The sequence below is a fragment of the Grus americana genome, chromosome 2 (assembly GCF_028858705.1).
Source record: "Grus americana isolate bGruAme1 chromosome 2, bGruAme1.mat, whole genome shotgun sequence".
NCBI lineage: Eukaryota > Metazoa > Chordata > Aves > Gruiformes > Gruidae > Grus > Grus americana.
The window spans coordinates 4935474-4963292 of NC_072853.1; the positions used below are offsets into that span (position 1 = coordinate 4935474).

General features: G+C 42.7%; 2 protein-coding genes across 5 annotated transcripts in view; one reads left to right on the forward strand and one right to left on the reverse strand.

Annotated features, from left to right (window-relative positions):
• Positions 1-1641: 1641 nt before the first annotated feature.
• Positions 1642-4630, reverse strand: CHRAC1 (chromatin accessibility complex subunit 1). The gene is made up of 3 exons (XM_054814496.1): positions 4473-4630; positions 3673-3799; positions 1642-2699 (listed from the first exon to the last, which is right to left on the reverse strand). The coding sequence occupies exons 1-3, from the start codon at positions 4605-4607 to the stop codon at positions 2533-2535; spliced, it is 429 nt and encodes a 142-aa protein (XP_054670471.1). The 5' UTR covers positions 4608-4630; the 3' UTR covers positions 1642-2532.
• Positions 4631-16171: 11541 nt separating this feature from the next.
• Positions 16172-27819, forward strand: part of TRAPPC9 (trafficking protein particle complex subunit 9) — a 528370-nt gene continuing 516722 nt past the window's right edge. For 2 of the 4 annotated variants that reach the window (XM_054814465.1, XM_054814467.1), the window contains exons 1-2: positions 16172-16218; positions 17738-18338. In XM_054814465.1, the coding sequence (XP_054670440.1) occupies positions 17755-18338 (584 nt within the window). In that variant the 5' untranslated portion in view covers positions 16172-16218; positions 17738-17754. Of the gene's footprint in view, positions 16219-16297; positions 16665-16745; positions 16864-17737; positions 18339-27819 lie in introns of those variants that run through there. The other 2 variants (XM_054814464.1, XM_054814466.1) reach the window with 2 other exon arrangements.

A 27819-nucleotide genomic window follows, 5' to 3' on the forward strand; every position in this document is an offset into this window, starting at 1 on the left:
GCACTGCAGCATTCCTGATACCATTTTGATTTATGGTAACTTTGGAAAATTTTTTTATAGTGCAACATACTTTGATTTTTTTAAAATAAGAAGAGCATTTCTTGTGTGGCTCACTCTCTTTACTCCTCTGCCACTCTCCGATCTTACCTGCCTAACCCCAATTTTTACATTGTTCGAACAAAATGTGGAGTGTACCAGGTTATGGAGTTGCTAGAGGCATATGCCTTGTGTTTCACTAGCAGTTTAGCATATCCGCGTCTTCAAACTAAGAGAAGCTGTTGGTATTGGACAGTGGGCTTGAGCACACCCTCAGCAAGTTTGCTGACACCACCAAGCTGTGTGGTCGACACGCTGGAGGGAAGGGATGCCATCCAGAGGGACCTTGACAGGCTGGAGAGGTGGGCCCATGCAAACTGCATGAAGTTCAACAAGGCCAAGTGCAAGGTCCTGCACATGGGTCGGGGCAATCCCAAGCACAACTACAGGCTGGGCGAGGAATGGATTGAGAGCAGCCCTGAGGAGAAGGACTTAGGAATGTTGGCTGATGAGAAGCTCAACATGAGCCAGCCATGTGAGCTTGCGGCCCAGAAAGCCAACCGTGTCCTGGGCTGCATCAAAAGAGGTGTGACCAGCAGGTCAAGGGAAGTGATCCTCTACTCCGCTCTTGTGAGACCCCACCTGGAGTACTGCATCGAGCTCTGGGGTCCCCAATACAAGAGAGACATGGAGCTGTTGGAGAGAGTCCAGAGGAGGGCCATGAAGATGGTCAGAGGGATGGAGCACCTCTCCTATGAGGACAGGCTGAGAGAGTTGGGGTTGTTCAGCCTGGAGAGGAGAAGGCTCCAGGGAGACCTTATAGCAGCCTTCCAGTACCTGAAGGGGCCTACAGGAAAGCTGGTGAGGGACTGTTTATCAGGGAGTGTAGTGACAGGACAAGGGGTAACAGCTTTAAGCTGAAGGAGGGTCGATTTAGATTAGATGTTAGGAAGAAATTCTTTACTGTGAGGGTAGTGAGGCACTGGAACAGGTTGCCCAGAGAAGCTGTGGCTGCCCCTGGGTCCCTGGAAGTGTTCAAGGCCAGGTTGGATGAGGCTTTGGGCAACCTGGTCTAGTGGAGGGTGTCCCTGCCCATGGCAGGGGGGGTTGGAACTAGATGGGCTTTAAGGTCCCTTGCAACCCAAACCAGTCCGTGATTCTATTACCCTGTCAGGGAGGATAGTGTTTCCTGGTAACTCTTTACCATGGCCTCCAAATTAGGCTGTTGCTGGAGACCTCTCCCTTCCTGACTGATTTAGAGCAGGTTGCCACCTAGCTTTTTGGAGTGGGAGGTTTTGTTCTTCAGTATTGTTCCTGTGCTCACTTGGGGCATTCTTCACATCCGGAGAGAGATCTCCATCGCTTCTCTTGCACTTTGACCATAACACTATGGAAGCATTAGTTGTGTATCAGCAGAGACTGCTGGCTATCACAAATAAGACTCCCAAAGCAGAGTAGATCTAGTCAGTATTGCTGGTAGAGACTACTCAAAGCATCATTTTACTTTTTGTCCCCTCTTTCTTCCTGGAAAGATGAGCAGTGAGTACGCTAGGTTTGTACATGAGCAAAGCTGGAAAAAGCTATATAGTCTCTGCATCAATTGTCACTTTTCATACAAAACATTTATTTTAGAAAGTTGCATATAAAGTTCTACACAGGACGGTTACTATTTCTACAGTAAAAAAAACCCCAAAAACCCCTCAAAACAAAACCAAATTAAAAATCCAGCTCTGTCATTCAAATGGTAAAAGGGTTGCTCATTCTCAACAATCCACAATTAACAGACCTCAGTGTGCATTTTGGTAGAACACCATGGACAAACTGCAGAAGAGTTCATTAGAGAAAAAAGGTTCTAGATGTACATATTTACATCGTTACCTAACACATGCACTTTTTACCACCACAACCACAGAAATGCATTAGGTCTTGGAATGGATGTCATCCTCTACCATTTCTGTGCTGACATGGCTATTTAGGCTGCATTACAGAAGCAGCTGGTTTTACAGAAGACTTTTTTTAATGGGCTTGGTCCATTGCTAATGCCCTGGCACTGTCCCAGAAAACTGCGGGAGGGTTTGATCAGTTACTGATTCCCCAAGGAGAAGGCTGAGGATAGTAGACACTGTGTAAAACACCTCCCCGCACCTCATCTTCTGCTCTGAGGAGAAACACAAACTGGGGAAGGATTCCCTTCTAGTCAGAGGGTGAAAGAGTTTTTGGACTGAAAGCTGCCTGTAAGAAATTTTAAATTTGGATAATGATTGTCTGAAGAAGTCATTTTAAATCATCTAAGCAAGTTCTGCTGTCAGATTTACATTAGCTCTTCTTACCCCACCATGTTTCTGAGGGAAGAATTCCATTCTTCAACAGGTATAAAGTTCAATTTCTAAACTTCTTAAACAAAGCAAAAGCAGATGGCTCAGTATATAAATATATCCAGCATCTGGATTCTCAGTCACAAAAATATCATCCTTTATACAACAGAAAATGGATCAACTATGAAGCAATTCTCCGTTGGTCTTGAGATCCAACATCTTCATCAACAGTTTCATTTTCATCCTCTTCATCCTCATCCTCTTCATCTTCTCCCACTTCTCCATCTCGCTTCTCTTTTTCAAGCATTTTTAGGTATTTGCTAGCTAGGATCTTCTTTGGCAAGATATCTGGAAGGTAGAGTTGTTTCTTTTATAGTCAGTTTGAGCACTTATATTGCTTCATTAATACTGTTACATCTGTACCACCAATGAAACGAAGTCAAAAAGAGGCTTTGTTAAAAACATTATTATTTGAGTGAATAACCAGATAAGTTAGTCTGACCTGTACAGCTGTAAGGAGAAGAGGGAATTACCCACTTATGGTAAAAGTAGCCAAAGGTAAGGGATATATTTTATGACTGATTATTGGCAACTGTCTTTACTATCTGCTCACGTACATTATTTATTGGAGATAAAATACAGCACTCAATTACTCAACTGCCTTAGATTCAACAGGACAGCTATCCCATTTATGTCCTGTAGAAACGGGTTTTCTGCATTAAGGTAAGATACTTGTTCAGGGCAACAATGATGGAATGAGACAAAGCAGAACTGTGTGCTCTGAAAGTATGTCCACAGGGAACGTGGAGAAACACTAGGCTACGAATATCTTCTTCTCTATATATATCCTATGCCAATACCTTTTCTGAGCTAAGTGTTACAACAAAGATCCAAGTATCAGTAAAAAGTGTGTACACATGTACATGTATATATATAAAAAGAGAGAGAACCCATATGATGAATCACTTTGAGAAACAAGCCCTACAGATTTAAATGTGTAATTTTGGGGCAACATAACTTCTCACATTAAGATGCGTAGTGATCTTGTTTTATAGGCTGAAAGCTTTCAGGTAGACTTGCTGGAATTTCAGAAATGCTTAAGGCAATATGCTGAGAACTAATTAGACTTCTATAATTTTGAAGCACCAAAAAAATCCCTATTCACAAAGAAATGTTTTCAGTGATGTAGTTTATAAGTTCCAGTTGAATGTTATATAGGAGATTAATGACCAGTAGCATTGTGCTCCCACAAAACAAATCAAGAAGTGCAAGATTTTGTTTTGCAAATTATATACTGGATTTACCATCATGCTATAGATACCTGCAAGGAATTGAAAGGTCTCACACTCTTCTGCAGTATGAGACAGGTCGCTGTAAGTCAGAGCGTTCTTCTCCTTGCCTCTGCCATGTTTGTAGGAGTATGTAGCCAAATACTGAACAAAAAGCTCCTAAAAAATTAAAAGAGAATAGTCAAACTATGAATTCACACATATAGTTGGCAGTTTTCTTTAATCCCTGTTTAAAAACACAAACGCCATATTTAAGTGTACATATATCGGACACTTTGTGGAGAGACCCACTTATGACAGAAGAGCTTAAGATGAGAATATAGTTGCATCTCCTTGGAGCCCCGACTGCAGGTTTGGGTTCTGGTATGTAACTTAATTTGTACCGCTCTTCAACACTTTCCACAGCCCAGTAAATGACACTTGGGATCAGAAAGCAGCAGGGGATCATTTCCACATGGGCTAATTTATACAAATTGACAGTGGTGGAAATAAGAACCTCCTGCATTCCTCACAGACTCTGGGAGCTCAGCTGGACGGGACGACGCCCCAAAACCCTTTTTGCATAGTGGGAGCCTGAAGCGTGGTGCTTCATGGCCGCCGAGTGACAGTGACAGACACAGGTAGGAGGGAAAGGGAGGTGCGGTAAAAGCCGCTGGCCGCGGACGAGGTCAGCACTGACACAGCGCGGCTGCGGCCGGGGTGCCCCAGTAGCGCGGACAGGAGCGACGCGGGAGCCGAGCCCGGAGGCAGCGGTACCTCAGGGAGGCACAGGCCCAGCACGGCGCGGAAGGAGCGGGCTCGGCTGAGAGGGAAGGGAGGAGGGAGCCGGTACCGTGGCTTTGGCGGTGAGGAAGAGAGCGTCCTGGTTGATGCTGGAGACCTCCGGCGAGCTCTTCATGATCACGCGGATACGCGACAGAGGTAGCGACACCAGCCGGTTCTCGCCGCCGCTCAACCTCGCCGCCATCTTTCCCCCGCGACCGGCTCCAGTTCTTCATCCCTTCCCCCCCACCCCGGAGAGAAATGGGCGGCCACCGCGGCACGGCCCGCTGGGAGCTGTAGTCTTCGGCCGCCACGGCGGCCCCGCGCGCTGCCGGCGGTCCGCCACGGCGGGACTACAACTCCCATCAAGCCGCGCGCTCTCCGCCTGTCCGCCGAGCGGCGGCAAGGACCACAAGTCCCACGGTGCACCTCGCACTCATCCTCGCCTGCTCCCTCCTCCCTCCTCCTCCTCACGGTGGGGGGCCCGCGGGGCCCAGGGTGCACCTGGGCGCACCGAGGAGCTGGAGGCGTCGGAGGCGTCTGGCGGGCACCTCAGGGTCGCGGAGTGTCCGCTCCGGCTCCGCGGGCGAGGGCGCTGAGCGGGTTTCCACAGGCGGGAGGGGCCTCAGGGCTTCCCTTGCTCAGCTTCTCGACATGGGGCTTAGCCCCAGGCTAGCACCTGAGTTTTGGGAACTTGTTTTTAACGGCAAATAGGCTCATCCTATATATATTCCAATTACAGGCCAGTGGCTACAAAATTGTTAACTCAAACTGTAATTACAGGCTGCTAAATACCTCTTTTGCTGGTGTAGTACAGCAAAAGGGAATGCAGTCTGGCAATCCTGACGTTTGTCAGAGTTACGTTGAGGCGTGGAGGGTGCATGTAAACTATTAAGTCATTATAGGGCTGTGTCTTTATTATTAACACATTCCTCATAGACAGAATATTCATGTTTATGGGTGACAGGTGTTGGCCTAGGCCTGCTTAAGGCAATGGGGGTTTTGCTGCTGCTACTGTTGGCTCCAGAAGTTCATTTGAGTAAGAACTACTGTATTCCACTGAGTAGTACTTCCAAAAATGATGACGCATAGTTTGCATTTCATTAATGGCTTTAATCAAAAGTTTCCAATATGCTTTATAAACAATACGCCTGATCATTTGTATTGGTAAGAAGTCTGCTAAGGCCACTAATTTGATCCCTACTTTGCATGAGAGGGAAGAATGGGAGCTTTTCCATAGTACGTAATAATAGTTCACATAGAATTTAGGGTAGAAAGGGACATACCCATAAAGAATGATATTAAATGGAAAATGCAGGGAATTTCTTAACTGAATATTACTAGCTTATATAGAATTTGCCCAGTATGTGAGGACAAGGCTTTCCTGCAGATGATACTGATTTATTAATAAAAGATAGCACCTCAAGCAGTTGTAAGCACCTTAGTGCAAGAATAGTACATGCATTCATCTGCATCAGTTCCAACTGCTTTTGGAGATATCTTTTACAGTTAGCTATTACAGATAATCTACATCTCTTAGACTGCATAATTCCCTTGAGGTTACAACACCGTGAGGCCATTCTGTGTAAGTTATGTTTGAAGTGAAGCATAATGTCCTGTGACGCTATATGGATATCTAGCAGGCTCAGTTTCTTCCTTGATCCTTATCGTCTTGTGACATCTTGTGGAAACAGTTGTCATTACTACGACAGTGAATTTCTTATTATTACTGGGGTCTTTCATGATTTGAACATACATATAAACCCCCATCAAACTACCAAGATTTCTGAGGGTATCGAGCTGTTTAGATATGGATTTAGGATCCATATAGATCCCATAGGATCTGGGGACCTGGCTATAGTAATTTTACTCAGCTGTGGACAATGCAGTTTAAGGCGGTCTGGGCAAATCAGGACTCACTCTCTTCTCCTCTAGGTCCTAGCTCATTATCAGATGTTTCTTCTTTTCCCATGCAGTGCTCCCTGAAAGGCCAGATGTGGGACAACTCTTGTTCCTTCAGTACCACGCTGGGCAGATGATGGCTTTGAACTGATACAGAATAGGAGCAGGAGCACAGCAAACCTAAGGCATCTCTCCATGCTGCTAACACAGCTTTAGTTTGAGGCAGACAGAATCACAATGTAGCTGTACAGCCGAAGGTGGGTGTGCACACACTGAGAATACCATGATATTGCAGTATTACTGATATTTAATAATTTAACTTTTTTTACTATATTTTGAAATTGCAAAATTAATGTTGTACCAGTAGTAGAATCAAACCTGTTCCTAATTAAAACAAACAAACCCATAGAGCAGTTGATACTAGAATTATTTTTCTTGAATCAAACTGAATTGGTATTGTTATTAAGAATTCTTTGTTAAACCTGATTGGGAACACAAGTAAAACAAATCTCTCCTCTGGTAAATTCAAAACAACAGTTTGCCAAAAAACTAATATGCCTTCAGTATAGGGACTGTTTGTATTAATTACAAACTGCAGAGCAGCATCACATCTCAGTCTCTCCTTTCCTACTCTCACTTGACTCACCAGACTGTGGTACAGGAGTCCTCCTTTTTGCTGTGCTTTGCAGACCTGAGTAAGAAACTGCAGGTACTTTTGAGCTCTCTAACTAAATTAGGTCTAATAAAGGAGTGACCAGAGATGCTATTCTTGCCCCATAGTGAAGATTTGTTTCTTGTTACTCACACCTGTGAGCTTCCCCATAGCAATCTCATTTCTTTACTTCATTGTGTCAGTACATGTGTCTGGGTGGTGTATGCACATGCACAAATTTCCCAGGAAAAAAAAAGATTTGATTCTTTCCCCTGATCTCTGCCTCTCACCCACTGCAACTTGTACTCTCACAGAACCACAGAAAGGTAGGGACCTCTGGAGATCATCTAGTCCAACCCCCCAGCTAAAGCAGGATCCCCTAGAGCAGGAGGGTTTTGAATATCTCCAGAGGAGACTCCACAACCTCTCTGGGCAGCCTGTTCCAGTGCTCGGTCACCCTCAGAGTGAAGAAGTTTTTCCTCATGTTCAGATGGAACTTCCTGTGTTCCAGTTTGTGCTTATTGCTCCTTGTCCTGTCACTGGGCACCACAGAGAAGAGTCTGGCTCCATCCTCTTGACACCCACCCTTTAGACACTTACAACCATTGATGAGATCCCCTCTCAGTCTTCTCTTCTCCAGGCTAAACAGACCCAGCTCTCTCAGCCTTTCCTCATACGAGAGATGCTCCAGTCCCCTAGTCATCTTCATAGCTCTCCGCTGGACTCTCTCCCGTAGTTCTTTGTCTTTCCTGAACTGGGGAGCCCAGAACTGGACACAATACTCCAGATGTGGCCTCACCAGGGCAGAGTGGTGCTCTCAGTGCAGCGCCATGGCTTCTGTGAGCTTCTCAGCCTCTGTTTCATATTTATGGAATTGGAGAGAAACTTTGGCACTCTGTTAGCAGTAGAGGTACAGTGCAAGCTCTAGTGGGAGGAGGATGGTGTTAAAGCCTTTTCCTAGCTGCAGTCTCACCCTGCAGTTGTGTCCTGGTTTTGGCTGGGATAGAGTTAATTTTCTTCCTAGAAGCAGGTATAGCGCTGTGTTTTGGATTTAGGATGAGAATAATGTTGGTAAACACTGATATTTTGGTTGTTGCTGATCAATGTTTACACCAAGTCAAGGGCTTTTCAGCTTCTCACACCAGCCCACCTGTGAGGAGGCTGGGAGTGCTCAAGAAGCTGAGAGAGGACACAGCCAGGACAGCTGACCCAGACTGGCCAAAGGGGTATTCCATACCATATGACATCATGCTCAGTATATAACTGGGGGAAGCTGGCCAGGGGCTGGGACCGCAGCTTGGGAACTAGGGGACTAGCTGGGCATCAGTGGTCTGCAGGTGGGGGGCAATTGTGCTGTGCATCACTTGTTTTGTATATTCTTTTATTATTACTATCTTCCTTTTCTGACATATTAAACTGTCTTTGTCAACCCATGAGTTCTACTTTTTTTCCCTGATTCTCTCCCCCATCCCACTGTGTGCGTGTGGGAGTGAGTAAATGACTGTGTGGTTGTTTTAGCTGCCTGTTGGGTTAAACCACGACAAATCATCATCCTTTTAATTGGTTATATGTGATGCAGTGTGCAGAAATTCCAGGTTACTGGATGAACACTTAGTGCTCTGAACCTGAACTACACCAGAACAAATTTATTCATGGGCTGAATCTGAAACAGAACCTGACTGAAGTATTGTATTAATTAGAGTCCTCAATTTTGATTTTACTTCTGATTTTACTTCTGCTGTCCTGTACTGAGTGGAAATACAGCAATGGCAGAAGTAAAACCTGGCTGCTCCAATAAATAATCTGCTTAAATGGGGACAACTTATTCACATGTACTAATGGGCTACCTGAAAGCAGAAAAGAATCTTAAATCATTGAAAAGTCCTTCTCTGTATCAGACCTTCATTGTGTGGCATTAGGGATTAGAAGAAAAATCATGATAAACCTGACATAATCAGAATTCCCCATGGAAGAGAATCTGGAGAACATGCCTGCAGAATTCCCAAAAGTTACTGAGAGAAGTTAGAGTACTATTGGAGAAAGAGCAAGTATATTATAGAAAGAGCATGAGGCAATTCCAGCTACAATGAATATCTTCCAGTTTTTCCAGAGAGAATCTGAAGACTCTAAATTTCTTGGCAAAGCCAAAAAAAAACCCCTGAAAAATACCTTTTCTTTACACAAAAATAGAGCATGGCTAAAAAGATTGGCCACTATCTTGCTGAGTGACATTTTAAAACTGATCCGTGCACATTTAAGAAGTTAATAGACTAATTGAAGATTTAATTATTTATGATCTGCAATCACAAAAAAATAAATGGAAATTCACCGTTCCTGTGTAAAGAACAGTGGATAAGTGCTGGACCAGGGAAAAATCTGCCTGTGTCGGTGAACAAGGGAAGGAGCTGAAGTCAGTCTGGCAAAGCGTAAACGCTGTATGTGGATAAGTAGTTGGCACAGACAATACTATATGTAAGGTTATATTAAAAGAAAGAGGTGTCTAGCACAAGATGCACGCTGTAACAAATGAAATCAAATTCTGTAGTATCATTCCCTAAATTTGCAGTAGAGCAATAGAAAAGCAGCATTTATAAACAGTGAAAACAGACGAGTTCATGATGAAACAGAAGTATTTCTTGTACAATGCAAAAAAAGCTGTTTGAGGGGATTTGATGAAGTGTTATTTGGTGGGGATAAGAAGGTTGCATCATATTCAAAATATGATATAAATCCAAGTAATTGGTAAATTATATGTTAATACACAAATGCAAACAGAAAATGACTGAACTGACAACGGTCACTTTAAGATACCTAAACATTTGGAAGCCTCAGGTAAGACTCTCAGTGTAGGAGTTCCTCCATTAGAATAGCTGGAGCGATGAAGATTTTCAAAATCAAAAATAAATTAATGGAAGCCAAGCTTTGAGACAGAAAATATCATGTCTAATCTTCCATTTCCATTTTTGACAGATACGCATTTAGGCAACTTTTCTTCAGAGTTGCGCTACCACTTGGAGTTATTCAGAACATTACGTACCTTCATCCTGGAGGATCTCAGGAGACTGAGTAGTTTAATGGCAATGAGAAAGCTCTAGATCACAGTGTTTACAGAGCCACAATCTAAATTGTCTTCTAGAGATGATAAAATATTAGATTTTCCAATGTATATTTAGTCATAACTATCTTAATTAATGCAAGCTATATATTGTCATCACCTTTTTGTCTTGTAGGGAACAAGTGAAACAACAATTGTGGTAGGTTGACCCTGGCTGGAGGCCAGGTGCTCCCCAAAGCCACTCTATCACTCCCGTCCTCAGCTGGGCAGGGGAGAGAAAATATAACAAAATGCTCATGGGTTGAGATAAGGACAGGGAGAGATCACACGCCAATTACTGTCATGGGCAAAACAGACTCACCTTGGGGAAAATTGATTTAATTTATTACTAATGAAATCAGAGTTGAGTAATGAGAAATAAACCCAAATCTTAAAACACCTTCCCCCCACCCCTCCCTTTTTCCCAGGCTTAACTTCACTCCCGATTTCTCTACCTCCTCGCCCTCAGTGGCACAGGGGGATGGGGAATGGGGGTTGTGGTCAGTTCATCACACATTGTCTCTGCTGCTCCTTCCACCTCAAGGGGAGGACTCCTCACACTCTTCCCCTGCTCCAGTGTGAGGTCCCTCCCATTGTCCTGTCCCACTCAGGGGGTGAGGGTGAGGTTAACTTTTTAATTCTCTGTGTGGTAATCAGAAGTAACAACAATTACTTTAGAGGTGCAAACTAATCATAAATTTACTTAAAATTCAGTGGAACTACAAAAGATAGAGGCTTGGCAAAGGTCATAACAATGTTCAAAATTTAGCAGAACTACGAAAGGTAAGGTTTTAGCAAAACGTGTGACAATATTACCCTAATGTGCCGAAAATTAAGTTAGAGACAATGAGAGTGATAGGAAAAGAAAGAGAGAAAGAAAAGACAGAGAGAGAGAAAGAGAGAGAGAGAGAAAAGATATCACCACCCTTGGATCCAGCGATGTTCTCTGCTCGTAGCTGCAGTCTTCAGGTGGTGGGCGCACGCCGAAAACTTATGTTTTCCCTTTTTATAACCCGATGTGCCCGCCCCATAGGTGGGGGTCTGTCATCACTGAGCAGGTGCAGTATGTGCTCAGGAATGTTCAGAAATGTTCTGGAAATGAGTTGGTGGGTTGTGGGGGTCCTGGGGGTCTCACTGCCCCCCCCCCCCCCTTCAGGGCTGACCAAGTGAGTGGTGATCTGTCACAGGCACATGGTGCACAGAGCACAGATGGTCATTGTTTACGTGTTTCAGAAATAGAGGAGTGGTCTCACAAGACGTTATTCTGCCTCCGCAGGCTCCATTCTTGTTCAACACTCCCTGGTCATCATCAGCCCATCCCTGTCCATGTCAAGACAGGTGTTTGCGACATTCACTTGTTATCAGGGCCTTACACCCATGGGAGACAGTCCTCCATGAACTTCTCCAATGTGAGTCCTTCCCATGGGCTGCAGTTCTTCACAAACTGCTCCAGCGTGGGTCGCTTCCATGGGGTGCAGTCCTTCAGGAACAGACTGCTCCAGCGTGGGTCCCCCACGGGGTCACAAGTCCTGCCAGCAAACCTGCTCCAGCGTGGGCTCTTCTCTCCACAGGGCCACAGGTCCTGTCAGGAGCCTGCTCCAGCATGGACTTCCCACAGGGTCAAAGCCTCCTTTGGGTGCATCCACCTGCTCCAGTGTGGGGTCCTCCATGGGCTGCAGGTGGATATCTGCTCCACCATGGACCTCCATGGGCTGCAGGGGGACAGCCTGCCTCACCATGGTCTTCTCCACAGTCTGCAGGGGAATCTCTGCTCCAGTGCCTGGAGCTCCTCCTCCCCCTCCTTCTGCACTGACCTTGGTGTCTGCAGAGTTGTTCCTCTCACATCTTCTCACTCCTCTCTGGCTGCAATTGCTCTTGCTGTTGCACAGATTTTCCCCCTTCTTAACTCTGTTATCCCAGAGGCGCTACCACCATCTCTGATAAGCTAGGCCTTGCCCAGTGATGGGTCTGTCTTGTAGCCAGCTGGCATTGGCTCCACTGGACATGGGGGAAGCTTCTAGCAACTTCTCACAGAAGCCACCCCTGTAGCCCCCGCCCCGCTACCAAAACCTTGCAACGCAAACCCAATACAAGAATAAACTGCTGAGATAAAGTATGTCAAAAAATGTTTCTAAAACCCTCTCCAACCTAAGCTATAGGGTAGATTCATGAATAATGCTGAGCATTGGCTGTGTTCATGAGACCAGATCTTCAAGTGTTTTGGTATCACCGATATCACAACCAAATACAGTATTAGCATTTGCTACCCAGTTAGTACTCACATCAATAATGTAGAAATAACTGTAGCAATCATTTCTCTATGAGAAATCTCCCTAGTTACCTTCCTGGCAAAATTCCATGAGAGAAAAACAGTTATTTTCTTTACTTACAACTGTCATCTTCTGTCCCCTCCATCCTAAATTTCACCAAGGTGTGCAGCTTCCTAGCTTTGTATTCTTACTGAATTCCACAGAGCTGCTCTATTAGAAATCTGCAGTTTAATCTGTATCATCTCTGAATTAATGTTAAATCAATTTACACATCTATGTAGAATAGATGTAGACGTAGATGTGGGATACATCTATTAACGCAACTGCTCATCCATAATCTTCAAACAACTGTGAATGCCACTGAAGTCACCTTGTTGGAGTGTCACTACCTTTAAGTCATAACATGCCCCTGTTGTGGAAGTGTAAAACCAACAAAGTATGTTCTAAACCAAGAGTTTAATGGGGTCAGAAAAAAGGCAGAATGGTCAAACTGAACAGGGATATTGTATTACAAACACTTTGGCAGACACAACTTATTTACAGGTCCAGGATGTCAGTTGGGAATTAATACCACACAGTGTGTGACTGAATCTGAGCTTAGAATGATGACACAAAACGTGCATAGTACTCACCTATAAGGTGAGGACACCCAATCCCAGGAAGTTACTTTAGACAGCATCCTCATCCAAAGCGAGGGCTTCTGGTCACAGACCCGCTGCTCCAAGGAGAACCACTCAAATGGGGTCTTTAGTGGGGGCCCCATTTATACCCTGGGTTAGATCTGAGCTGTGGTCGTGGTCACATATGGCTCCTATTGGTGGAGGGGTCTCCTGGGTGGACTTATTGACTGAGGTGGTCTCTGGTGGGCTCAGGGATCTGAGGTACGTTGCTGGGGGTTCTCTGCATACGTGCCCGACAGCACACTTGCTTCCCACCAAGCTAGCCACCGCGTCCCTATGCTGTGCTGTTAGACCCACAGGGAGGAGGGGGTGCTCCTGCCACAGCCCCTTTCCACTGCAACAAGCATTTGCATTGGAAAAATAGAGACAGAGAGGCAGAGAGTGCTCCCATGCCAGAGGATTTGCAAACTGAGGCTCACAGCAGTTTTCTCTTCCCTTGCTTTGGCTGAAGAGCAAAGGTGGCAGAGGAGGGCTTGCAAGAACAGATCATAGACCTTTCCTTTCCCTTGACATTCAGACAACAGAAAGATGGTTTGCTTGATAATCTGCCCTGAGAAATGGATAAAATACTTGGGCCAAGCAGCTCCATGAGGAATGGGGTGGTAGCAGGTTGATCTCTTCTATGGGGAGAGGTAGTAGCATGTTGGAAGAGTTGGTGGCAACCAGAAACATGTGTCCGCTTTCCTGCATTATTGTGGAATATAAAAAAACTACTGGAATGAGGAAAAGGTTGTCAGAGGTGATTATTCCCAATGTTTTGTAAGCAAGGAGATATATATATATATATAAACATATGTGTGTGTGTGTGTATATATACAAAGTAAAATTATAGAAGAGTCTGGTTGCTGAATGTTGATTTCCAACTCTCTCCATAGCTGGCACATCAGCAACGTGCAAAGAAGTAAGTTAGCAGTATGCCCCTTGTGTTTTCACATGCATCTGTAAAGCTAATAAACGTTAATGCATTTTAAAGAGAGACACTTACCTCCCAGGTGTCTCTCTTTAAAATGATGTCTGTTTTTTCACTGAGATTTCTGACCTGTCATTGAGAAATATGTGCTTACCCTGTTATTAAAGTAATTATTCTCCTAAAATGGGTTAAGACCATTCATTTGCCTACATTTACATTTAGTATTTGTGTGTTGGAGGTAGGCTTGTGACCCGAGTGACCCTTCCCAGGCTCTGTAATCTTTCCCCAGCAATACACTCGTAACAAAGTCTCCCTGATGACCTTTGAGGGAGCCACATGGCCAACAATGTAAGTAAATTACAGTCTCTATCTAAAGCTGGTAATTAACTGTATTTTTCATTATCCCAAAAATGTTTGTATAACTACTTCTAAAATTTATAGTTTAGAAAATTTAAAGACTTACACATTGCAATCTCAGAGGTAATATGTAACTCATTTTTCCCTATTTTTGGGGGAAGGAATACATTGGCACCACTTACATGAGCTGTGTGTTGATAAATGAGTTGGCAATATTCTTTGGGCTGCCTGATGAAGAATTTCCCGCTGTCAACAGCAAATGCTTTATCAGACTATCTCATGAATAGAAGTCTCATAATTTAACATCATAGTTCAATTGATGGTCAAAATTTTGGATTACAGAGAAGCCCTAAAGGTGCAGTCATGTGTTGTGGGAACTTAAATGAGAAGAGAGGCAAATATGGAGAGGCTTGGCACCACTCAAGAGATTGCTGTTTGGAAAATAATGCTGGAAGGATTTTATTTGGTGCCCAGAGCTGACAATTTGCAGATATATCCTGTCAGCTCCTGCCTGAGTGAAAACCAGAGGATAATCTGAGAATTTTAGAGAACTGCTGTAATGAGGTGTGCCAATGCTTTGTTTTCTTCCAAACCTAAGAATTGGTTTTCTAAGTTTGTAGTTTAGTGGAATGAAGTGTTGTTTATTCTTCATTTAAGTACTGCCTGATTTCAAAGGTGTTTTGGCAAATACTGAGGTACGAGATGTCATTCTCACAGAGAACTGCTGTATAACTGGGATGTCAGAGAATCACAGAATGGTTTGAGTTGGAAGAGACCTCAAAGAGCATCTAGTTCCAACCCCCCTGCCATGGGCAGGGACACCCTCCACTAGACCACGTTGCCCAAAGCCCCATCCAACCTGGCCTTGAACACTTCCAGGGAGGGGGCTGCCACAGCTTCTCTGCGCAACCTGGTCCAGTGCCTCACCACCCTCATTTCTTCCTTATGTCCAATCTAAACCTACCCTCTTTCAGTTTAAAACCATTGTCTGTTGTCCTGTCACTACAGGCCTTGGTAAAAAGTCTCTTATAAGCTCCCTTTGTATATTGAAAGGCTGCTATAAGGTCTCCCCAGAGCATTCTCTTCTCCAGGCTGAACAAGCGCAACTCTCAGCCTGTCTTCACAGGAGAGCTGCTCCAGTCCTCTGACCATCTTCGTGGCCTCCTCTGGACTCACTCCAACAGCTCCATGTCCTTCCTATGTTGAGGCCCCCGGAGCTGAATGCAGTACTACAGGTGGGGTCTCACGAGAGCAGAGGGGCAGAATCCTCTCCCTCGACCTGCTGGTCACGCTTCTTTTCATGCAGCTCGGGATACGGTTGGCTTTCTAGGCTGCAAGTGCACATTGCTGGCTCGCGTCATCTTTCATCCTCAAGTCCTTTTTGGCAGGGCTGGCCTCAATCCACTAATTCCCCAGCCTGTACTGATATTGGGGATTGTCCCCACCCAGCTGCAGGACCTTGCGCTTGCCCTCGAACTTCATGAGGTTCTCATATCCTCCACTCATGCTTCCCAGAGTCTTCAGGATTTTTGCCCTTTAATCTACAAAACACCAAAGACCAATTTCAGGATTTGGAAATGCCAGGAGGGCTCACTTTTGGCCACTACTAAGTGTTAGAGACCCCGAAGTTTTCAGTAATGCAGTAGGAAGAAATATTTGCAGCTGGGATTCACCTGCCAGTTCGCGCTCGTTCCTTTTAATGAATTCCTCTTGGAGGAATGTCTCGTGTTTGAAGACACAGGCGGAGTACCTGAGGAAACACCGGGTGAACCACCAAACCGCTCACTGACAGAGCCCGCCAACACCCATCCTCCTCCTTTGCGCATGCACCACCCTCCCCCGGCGGGGCGGGGCTGCGAGTGCCCATTGCCGTCAGTTCCGCCGCGCCCCGCCCCTGCCCGCCCCGCGCGTCCGGCAGCAGGAGGAGGCGGGGCCGGTTCCTGTCCCGGCTGTGAGTGCCCCCCCCCCCCCCCCGCGTTACCCACCCAAGAGCCCACGCTATACCTGCGGCGGCCGCTCCCCTCACCCCTTTCCCTTCCCTACCCGAGAGACTCTGCTCCTCCCCGCCGCCCCCACAGCGGCTCCCCTGGGCTTCCCCTCTCCTCACGCTGCCCCCTCTGCACCCCTTCCTTACAGGGCGTGGGGCTGCGGGGTGTGTCTGCCTGCCGCGGTGCCTCCTCTGGGCTTGCCTCTTGTTTTAACGTTTATTTCTTTTCCCCTCCTAAACTTCGCCGCGCCCAAGGGGAGAAGGAAGAGGGGGAAGCGGAGCGGCAGGGGCGGCGGTGTCCCGGCAGAGCGAAGCCCTCCTATCCTCCCTCTCTGCCCGCCCGCTGCGGCGGGACGCGGCTTCCCGCTGAGTCGGAAGCGGCGGGACCGGCAGCGGGACGGGCAGCGCGGGTAGGGCGCTGCTCTGCTGCCTGCGCCCTGACAGCCGGGCTGCGCCTCTGGCTGACGTTGGGCGGCAGGGTGGGGGACAGGGGAGTTACAGTACCGGGTCTTCGCACTGTCAGTAGTTAGCAGGAGCCCCTCCTCCTCAAACGGCCGCTTTTCTGCCACCTGTGCTCCCAGGCTCAAAGCTTTTTCTTCGTTCTGTTTGGTAAAATTAATAGTGTCAGTCTAAAGCTGCGGGTTTTGTTTGGTTTGGGGTGGGTTGGTTGGTTGTTTTTTGTTGTATGTACGTTTTAGAGGGTACTTTGGAGCTGAAATCCATCACGGGAAGTCCGGAAGGTCTGAGACATGCGAGAGCTTAGCAATGCACATCTTTATTTAAGACACAGCTGCAGTACAGTAATCAATTTTAGATAGCTCAGGGGAGAAGGAACTCTAAATATTTAAATATAAAAGCAGAAAGCATTGCCTGGTTCTTCTGATGAATCTGCATGTGTTTTGAGAAAATGACTTCACTTTTTCTCAAAAATAAGTGTTTTGGACCTGATTTTCCTCTGTTTGGCCATGCATGAGCACTGACAGCTGCGTGAACTTTGGTCATTCTGGTTTGGTGTTGGGTTGACATCCCGCCTCATGTAATTTTGTGTATTTCCCCAAGGCGTATTGTGGAGACAGACTGAAGAGCCTGAGCCTCAAAGGATGCCTCTTCTGAGGTGGTGCTTTGGCAAGCGTTTACTCTGTGGCTGTGGTAGAGAGAGACGCTCTGCTGCTCCATGTGTTAGGTTGGCTTGTGTAGCAGCTGCACATGAATGGAAAACTGATTCGTTTGGAAAAAAGCTAATTTACAGGGGTTTTTTGTTTGTGGCCATACTGATAGTGACTAAGAACGCTCCTTGTGTGTTGTGTAACTTTGTCAGTAGGCTGCAGGATTGAAGGTTTAGTAATACGATGAAAGAAAGTATTAGTATCGCAGCATATATATACAGGATGCAGAAATGTTTAGCATCAAAGCCCTGGTTTGATTCAGCAACCATGTATACTTCTGAATGTTAAAAAAATAATATAAGTTTTTCTTTTACTAGCCTGCAGTTGATGCAAAATGAGTGTTCCTGACTATATGCAGTGTGCCGAGGATCATCAGACTCTCCTGGTTGTGGTTCAGCCGATTGGCATTGTACCTGAAGAGAGCTTTTTTAGGATCTACAAGCGCATTTCAGCAGTGAGTCAAGTTAACGTGCGCGACTCCCAGCGTGTGTTGTATATCCGTTATAGGCACCATTATCCCCCAGAGAACAATGAATGGGGGGATTTTCAGACGCACCGGAAAGTTGTGGGGCTGATAACGATTACGGACTGTTCTTCTGCAAAGGATTGGCCTCAGACTTTTGAAAAATTCCATGTTCAAAAGGAAATGTATGGTTCTACCCTCTATGATTCCCGGTTGTTTGTTTTTGGGCTTCAAGGAGAGATTGCGGAGCAGCCCCGCACAGATGTGGCATTTTATCCCAGTTATGATGAATGTGAAACTGTGGAGAAGAGAATAGAAGATTTTATCGAATCCCTCTTCATAGTGTTGGAGTCTAAGCGGCTTGACAGAGCCACCGATAAGTCTGGAGACAAGATCCCGCTCCTCTGTGTTCCTTTTGAGAAGAAGGACTTTGTAGGTCTGGACACTGATAGTAGGTAAGCAGCTATTTTTGTCAGCTTGAAAAACGTGACAATTGCTTGCCTTTAGAATAAGCCTATTAGAAAGGACAAAGCGTATTTTGTTACAACAAAGGTTGTGTCCCTATCTTATTGTGTATGTCTGCTGTATTTTAAGACAATTTAATTTCTAGTCTGACTATATTTAATGTTTTGAGTTTATATACACATTTAATTTATGAGGCTAATCGAATAGTGGGAAGAAGTCACAGGAGAGGTTTGACAGATTCTGTTATAAAGGGACTTTTTGCTGGAAAGCTTCAAATTGTTTATAGATATACAGTATTAATAAAGAAATTCAATTAACATCAATGAAAAATAATTTTGGTTGATGTGGAGTAATATTTGACTGATCCTACTTATTGTGGGTTTTTTTTCCCTAAGCCTCTGTCTACTTTTTCGTCCTATGAAATAGTGGCCGTTTATTTGGGTGATTAAGTTCAGCGTCTTTTCCTGTTGTTCACTTTTATTTAATTATTTGATATTCTTGACCCGTCTTGTTTTGCTACTATTTTTCTCACAACTGTTCTTTTTGGTTTTCTGTATGTTATACTTCATGTTTCCACACACACACACACCCCCCCTCCCCCCACTTCATCTTTCCTTCCTAATCATTTGGATGCTCAGCTTTCAAATTTCAGTGTTACATAGTTCTCGTATTTAGAGATTAGTAATTCTGGCTTCCTCGCTACAGGCAAGTGCAAAATGTGTTTGACTCCGCTGTTCACAGTCAAATCCAAAGGACAGAAGCAACTGTCTTCCTTTTGTCTTGGAACAGATAGAGGTGTGGAAGCCCTATCAAAACATATAGTATGCACGGGAATAGTATCTTTCACATTTGTCTTGTACTACTAGGGATGCCAGCAGTGGTTATTGTGTGTAAAAGCTCTGAGGTGTCCAGGCTGGGTTGTCCAGAGCTGTCCAGACAGGTTTGTGAAGCCTTCCGATCATATAATTGGCTCTGCCTGCACAATTAGTCATAGAATCATAGAATGGTTTGGGCTGGAAGGGACCTCAAAGATCATCTAGTTCCAACTGCCCTGCCATGGGCAGGGACACCCTCCACTAGACCACGTTGCCCAAAGCCCCATCCAACCTGGCCTTGAACACTTCCAGGGAGGGGGCATCCACAGCTTCTCTGGGCAACCTGTTCCAGTGCCTCACCACCCTCACAGTCAAGAATTTCTTCCTAACATCTAATCTAAATCGACCCTCCTTTAGTTTAAAACCATCACCCCTTGTCCTATCACTCCATGCCCTTGTAAACAGTCCCTCGCCATCTTTCCTGTAGGCCCCTTCAGGTACTGGAAGGCTTCTATAAGGTCTCCCCAGAGCCTTCTCTTCTCCAGGCTGAAGAACCCCAGCCCTCTCAGCCTGTCTTCATAGGAGAGGTGCTCCAGTCCTCTGACCATCTTCATGGCCACCTCTGGACTTGCTCCAACAGGTCCGTGTCTTTCTTGTGCTGGGGGCCCCAGAGCTGGACACAGCAGTCCAGGTGGGGTCTCATGAGGGCAGAGTAGAGGGGGCAGAATCTCCTCCCTCAGCCTGCTGGTCACGCTTCTTTTGACGCAGCCCGGGATACAGTTGGCTTTCTGGGCTGCAAGCACACATTGCTGGCTCATGTTGAGCTTTTCATCAGCCAACAGTCCTAAGTCCTTCTCCTCAGGGCTGCTCTCAATCCATTCTCTGCCCAGCCTGTAGTTGTGCTTTGGAATGCCTCAACCCATGTGCAGGACCTTCTAAGTCCTAGCCTTAGAATTTCTATATGAGAATGTGATACACTAGAAGAAATTATTCTAAGTTTCTAATTAGTTTGAAGCCCTCCATTAAATTATCTCTGGTTGCTTGAAGGGCTGGCCAACAGTACCTTTCCCCTGTGTTTCCAGTCCTCTTTGCTAGTGAATAGAGCAACTTTAACTTGCTCTGACCTGCTTATCCAATGTTGTTCCCTACTCAAGCCACTCTTTCAGTGTTGTGGTTACCACACTATTCAACTTTCATTAGTGGTATAAATTATTATGTTACTGTTTTCTGTACTCTGCATGGGCTCTCAAGTTTTGTAGACTAGATGAGCTTTTTTAGAATCTCAGCTTTAATTACTCAGTTTGGATGAATTTTAGTTGAACGTAATCACCAAGATTTCCTGTTCCAGTTATCTAAGAAAACTACGACTTTTGGCCAAGAATCTCAAAATTGGAATTAATTGTTCTGTTCAATTGTGTTTTCTAAATAGCATGCTTCCAAATTGTACTTTGGAAGTCAGTTCCATACATAAATTATTTATGAGCAGTGGCTAGTATTTCTTGTGAAATTCTGAACTGATGGGGAGCTCAAGTAACAGGCAGTATGTTTTTCCACGCATATCCAAGAAGATACTTCATGCTGTTGCACTGAAGAGTTGAAACAGATTTAGTGTGATGCTTTAATTCTTTGCAAAATGCGTTTATACAGAGTTAATCACCAGTTCAGATATACATACAACCTTGCTGGGTGGTTTGAATACCAAATAGTTTTTCAGTAAGTCTAGATCAATGGATATGCTTTAAATGTTTGCTGCGCTTAACTGCTCAAAGAAAAGGTGTTAAATATTCCAATCTTTTCTCTTTCAGTTCAATACTGAGAAGGTTTTGCAGCGTTATTTTGCTGTGGAGTTAGTACTTCAGATTGTTTTAAAACTTAGGATTTGTATGTGAATAGCACAAGGAGGCAGAATTAAAAGATCTTTATATTCAGTTTAGTATTTTTTTGTGGATGAGTAAGAAAACACTCTAAATGCCTGGACTTTTTTTTTAATACATATTTTTGAGTCTGTAACAGAAAGGAGAAATTTATGTAATCCCAAGTAAACATCAGAAAAGGAGTTGTGCTTGACTGAGTTAGAAATACATACATATAGTGTACCTGAGCTACTCTGCCCAGGGACCTTTCTAGACACCTCTCATGTAGCATGATGCATCTCTGCTTCTGTGTTCTTCTTAACAGAAATTTAAGACCATGAAATGTGGTTGAACTAAGATCAGTTTATTAAACTAGCCTACACTTTCAAGCCTAAGTCTTTAGATGTGACATAGTAGTATATTGCATTTTATTACTTGGGTTGCGATAAAAGGGTTTTATTCTAGCATGTTCTCTCTTGCAGTGACAGATCCCCTAAATTAAGGGGAAAGCATTGCATTAGGTCATAACGGGGAGATACAGGGCTAGAAAGGGCCTTCTTCAAGGGAGCCAAGTTCCTGTTTTTGCAAGATGTGATGTCATGTAATTCTGTTCAGGGAGGGATAAAAGTTGTCTGAATGCACGGAGTGCATATGAGAACATCTGGTAGAGTAACTTTTGCTACTTTGTTGGTTTTGAGTCTGTCAGCATAATAAGTTTAAAGAATTAAATAAAAAAGATGATATTCTTGAGATATTGAGGCAAATGAAACAGCTTTTTCTAGAATAGGTGAAAATTTCTAAATGGTTAAAGGCAAAAAATGTCTTTTTTATATACCCTCCATTCTTTTTTTTTAATTTTCTGTATATAATGTATCCTGACTTTCCAGTCAGTGTGCAACTAACTGGTTAAAAAGCACAAATATTCCATATTAAATAGATGGAGGAGAAGGCACGCTCTCTGTGCTTGTAACAGAGAATATAAATCTTAGGCTAAATAAGCGTATCTTTTCCTGTAACTTCTAAAATTGCAGTTAAATTTCACAGTGTGTAGCAAAGGTCTCATTAGATGTAGAGTGCAGCTGTAACCTTGAGCTAATGAACTGGGTTGATACATTGAGTGAAAATATGTTAAGAAGTTACATGGGACATAGTAATTATGATCATGTGATTTGAAGACTAATTAAAACTACTGAACTTTTTTTGTATCTTAAAAGAGACTTTTCTCTGAGCAATTTATTGTAAAATATTAAGGTTAATATGATCAGGACTAGATAGAACTGATTTTCTCTCACTCAGTAAGACTGTCATTAATTTGGTTGCTTAATAATTGCAACATTATTAGCTTCTTTTTAAGATGCAGAGTTTGTAAATTAGGAACATGTATGCATTTCAAATAAGATAATTCTCAGAAAAAGTGGAGCTGATCTTTGTCTTTTGCAAGTTGCTTGTCTATTGAGCAGAAGTGACAACATTCCCAGAACTCGTACTGAGATGACAGTATACACAAACCCACGATATTATTTGTGTAGAAGAATTTTTTTTAGCTCGTAGAAAACTTTATGAAAAATAGTGGGATTAAGTCCTAAGAAGTTTTGAAGAAAGATTGTCCCATTAACTAAAAGTTGTAGGACTGGGAGTCTGACCTTGGTTTAATTCCTAGAGAGCGCAGCTAATAGGTGATCTTGGCAAATCTGTTGACTTTTCTCTTTCTGTTTCTTCATCTCTAAATTAGGTAAAATATTTATGTGGTCACAGGGCTGCTGAGGGTAATTGAAAAAGCTTCTGAAATCAGTTGTGCTTGATAGTTGTTTGTAGAGGTCAGGAGCTGATTGCAAAGAGTGGAAATGCATGTTCTCATCATCATACAAAGGTCCTACTAACTTGAAACTAGGAAACATACTTGCCAGAAATCCCATTTGTTTAATCTTTCTATTTTATTTGTTTTCAGCTAAAAAAAACCAAACCCCAAACATAGTCATGTATGATTGTAAATCTACCTGGATAAGCTCATTTTATTGTTGTTTACATCACTTTGTGCCTTAGGTTCTTTCTTTCTAAAAACTGGTAAGGCATCCATTTAATACTATTGAGTGACAAGAAAGCAGGGCTCTATAGATGTTTCTTTCTCTACACAGTATCGTAGATGGGATTTATTCACTGATTTATCAAAGTTTATGATATCTCAGTATGTGTATGTGGCTGTTAATTTTCTTTCTGTTCTCTGTCTCTCTAATTTTTGTTTTGTTCCTTTTTTTTTTCCTTCTTCTCTCATACTGCCCTGTGAGTTTGTTGTTGGGTCTAAAAAGGTAGGCTGTGACTGCGTATATTTAAAAATAGTTAGCTTTCTTCCATGTACTGCCTTTCCACTCCGCCTTCATTGCATATTTTAGTGTTGCTTTTTATATTTATTTTTCAGTACACACAAAAATAATTGCTGCCTGGAGCCTTACTACTGTGGTTGACCTCTTTTGGCGCATTTGGCAATTATATTTGGTAGCAATGCTGAATTTTTTTGTAGGACACACATGATTTGCTTAGGCGGCTGCTGGCCTCTGGAATTTGCTTTATTTTTTAAACTCCAAAGCCATGAAGCTGTTGCTGCCTGTGTTTGGTTTCCAAATTCAAAAGCTCTGGCAGTCGATCAAGTGCCGTAGCTGTGTCTTTTAAGTCTGGATAATGTTATGATTGGTGATATTAATAGTTCTGCATGCTAATTGGAATTAGCGGAATTCGATGGAAATTTTTGTTGAAGCTTTTTGCATGAATACTTTTGCAAATTAATTTTGCATGTTTCTTCTTTTTAAATTTAGCCACTTTGAAATTTTGAGGATCTAGAAATTCCTTCCAACCTCTTGCTGGGTGGTTTGCAGTGAAAGTAAATTCTGTCTTGAAATATAAATTGTTGCTCTGAATTTTCCATAAAATTATCCTGGGATCCTAAAAAAGTGGGGGTGAACATGTATCCTACATAGCAAATGAGGTAGAAATGGAAATGGGGTTGAGTAGTGCTTTTTTGGTTCCTGGAACAGGTTTATTGTCCTCCAGTTTGTAGTAGTAGTAGTGGTCACTGATGGTAATGATCGTGGTTATTATTCTGAAGAGAATATGAAGAGCGTGTTAGGTACCAAATTAACACCACTAACTTGAGAGAATAAGATTTCAAACTAGTTTTGTAGTCAACTGTATGTGTACATGTGTTGAGGAGAGGAGTTTGGATGACTGATGCTATGGAGTATTCCACATGTGGTCCTGTGTTACATGGCGTTGCCTTCCCTGAGGATATTTCTGAGTGTGTCATACTCTGCAAGGGGTTTGTGGTGGGTCTTTGGGTGAGACTTGGGTGTGTCTTTGTAACTTTGTCTTAAATGATCTTCTAGAGGAAAAATAAATAGAAACAGCTCTTAGCAGTAGCGTACTACAAGGAGCTCATCTAGACAAAAGTTATCTTATCCTAGAAAAAGTAGCAGTTAATTTACATGGACTTCCTGTCATCAAATAGATTAGAATTAAGCAGTAGAGACCCAAAATAATTAAGCAGTGTTTTAATTAAAAATAAATTAGAAAGAAGATATCTATTAGCTTCTCACTTTCAGCTTTGTGGCCAGATTCTTCAGGTAGAGCTGTGAAGCAAAACTGGCTAAGTATTAAAATTAATAATCTTAATTTTATGCTGATACATATCCACATGTATGACTTTTTCCATTAAATTTGCACCCCAGTATGCACTGAAGAAACCATCAGTCACTTAAACATGCTTGTAATAACCTGATGTAGATGTTAGATTTTTTTTTTTTTTTTCAAAACAGGCTTCCCAAGTACAAAGTAAATTAGGTTTTGCTGTCTGTGGAGAGTGGGTTTTGTTTCAATGAAATCTTTGCCTCTTGTCTTTTTTGACATACTTGCAGTAATTGGAAAAAAAAAAAAAAGAAAAAAGCCTGAATTCATTGTACTTAATTGTGAGCACTATATTAAGACACAGTTTATATGTTTGTACGGTGCAAACTTACTCTATAATTAGTGAGAAAATGTTTTCCAGGAGGATGGTGAAGGCTTGCAGGGACTGTAGGAGATAGATTCTGTCTTGGCACCACATTTAAGAGCCTAAAAGTAGGTGGAATGAATTCAGTCTTTGAATAATTAATAGTAAATTTCTTCATCACCAGGAATAAATGATCTGCTTTTTTATAAATCAGGAGAGTTTCTAAAAGACAAGTGTTTTGTATGAATGATGTTTATTGATGTCCAAGTGAATAAATGCATTTACATATATGGACATATGCATAAATCTGCAGCACAATTAGGTATTGGTTAGGAAGAACTGTTGGTGAGGCAGTATGATGGAAACGATTCCGGTATTAGATTCTGATTTAGGACTCTGACGCCATCTCTTTTCCTTTTGCTGTATGACTCATTTATGAACTTAATCATATGCAGTCTGGAAAATCTGGAAAAACACTTTAAAGCTACAGTTTTGAGAGAATAAGAAACGTAATTTGTCCATAAACATAGAGATTACTTGGAAGTGTAGAGAGAGGAAATTTGAAGTGTTAGTGTCTTTGTTTCCTTACACAGCTATAATTCCTTTCAATGATTCTGCAATTCTACTGTTTATTCTCTATAAAAAAAGTTAAAAGCAATATAACACTTATAATCTTAATTTCATTCTGGAATGCAGAGATTAGTAAAACCTGATTTGTAAACAATTTATACTGTCCTGTACAATAGTGATTTGAGATTACAAAGTAACTTTTTGATGGTGGTGTTGCTCTATAACTCACCAGAGCTCAGATTGAAATCTTGCTAGGATTTGTTGCCCTTCCACAGTTAGTGCAGAACAGCTTTACTTTTCACTTTGAATTTTCTTGCATTTTTTTCTTAAAAAGATCTGTAAAGTACATGCTTGTTGAAAAATAAAAGATAAGAAATACCACAGTTTCTTGATATAACTGAAAGATAAAGAACAACAGTTGTCTTGTATTTCGCTTCATTTAATGTCATTATCTTCACATCAATTGTGAATATGATGTGATAGATCAGAAAAGTGGGAACGTTTATATAGGAGTTACAAATAACTCTTTAGATGGAGAGGAGCAATAGGAGACATGCTTCGTGTCTCCTTTTGTAATTTCCAGGTTTTCTTGTAAACAATGACACTGGTTCTGGCTGCTTTTTTATTTAATTTTTATAAGGATGTTGTGTGTGCTTCCATATATCTTATCTCTTTAAATTTCTGTCCTCCATCCATATAAATCAGTTACTTTCTCTTCATCTTCTTGATGAACTGTTCTTTTGAATCAACAACAAGGAATAAGACATTATTTGGTGGCTGAACACAGTGGTTATATTTTGGACTTCATGTTTCTCTTTGAGGTTCTTTTTTACAAAAGCAAACAAACCAGTAACATGTAATTGTTTTTATTATTACCATTTCACCTAGCCTTTCTGCCTTAAAATCTAAAGGAAATAAATTAATATGCTTATTCCTACCCTTATACTTCCTATGTTCTGTCCTTCTTGTACTTTTTTTACAGACTTCATGAAGACAGTCTGTTCAGATGTGTTATGAGAGATTATTTCAGTCACATTTTAATTCATGTCTGGGGGAATGTCTTTGCTGGGGAAAAACCCTACTACCCCAAACCCTATGTCATTCCATAATTGTGGCATTTCCTCTTATCTTCAAGCCTTGGTCTAGGGTGTAAGAGTTCAGCATCTGGAGAATGGATGTTACCCTGGTTTGGTTTTGGTTTCTTTTTAAGGTTGTTAAATTCAAATATGCTAGGTAATTTTTTAAAAGAAATTCTGTTGGACTTAGTTTAACTGAAAAAAGTATCACTAAATCTGCTAAAAGCTAAAAATATAGAACTCTGACAGTCAATCCGAGATGGTTCTTTGTATTTTTGGAAACCCCTTTTAACCAAATTCTTTGGAGATACTTCATGTATAAAGTAAAGAATGATGTCTACAGCAATTCTTTTAATTAAAATTTCATTCTCAGGTAACATTTATTTTAGTTTAAACCATCCAAGGAAAAAAGATTTTTTTTTTTCCCCTTGGTGTTAAGTTTGGACAATGAAATTGTATGCCTCTCTATTTATGTTAGAAAAAAGGATATACTATTGGAGTAATGTAGATAGATGAATAAAATGTCTAAGTTGACATTTAAAGTTTTCTCTAAGAAAGCAATTTTATAAGGTAGAGCAAGGACATTCTTGCTAGGGAGTACTTTTGCAGGAGGGAGAACAGGAGAATTGCTGATGGACTCAGGAGAGCAGCATTGTTCTGAACTGTGACCTCAATCATGAGGCGCTTTGAAAGTCTAGTATGTCTTGCTTTGCATCTGTTACATTTCCTTAGCTGCCACTTACTAATAAATAAATAATAGTAAGGTTAGTGCCTTTCTCTCATGGATTTGTGCCCAACTTGCCTTTTCAGATGTACCAAAGTGTCTGTTTAATATTTTCAGCAGGACTTCATTGGCATTGGCGATTAATTTTGGGAAAGAACTTCACCATTTATTTTAATACGTAAAAAAAGGAGTAGCAAGAGAAACCCTGTCAGTTCTTGCCTGAAGTGATAGTGGTCTTTCACTAATCACCCCTTTAAAAGAAAAACATATCAGTTTCAGGACCATGACGTTTCTAAAAAGATACTGTTTCTTGTGAGGTCCCCGCCGGGTGTCTGAGGGGGTTTCTGGGCCCACCGCCCCCTTGGGCTGTGTGTGGAGAGGGACCGGCCCGCAGGACGGCAGGTCCCACCAGAGGAGAGAGGCGGGAAAGAGCGGCTGTCCCCGCGGGCGACCC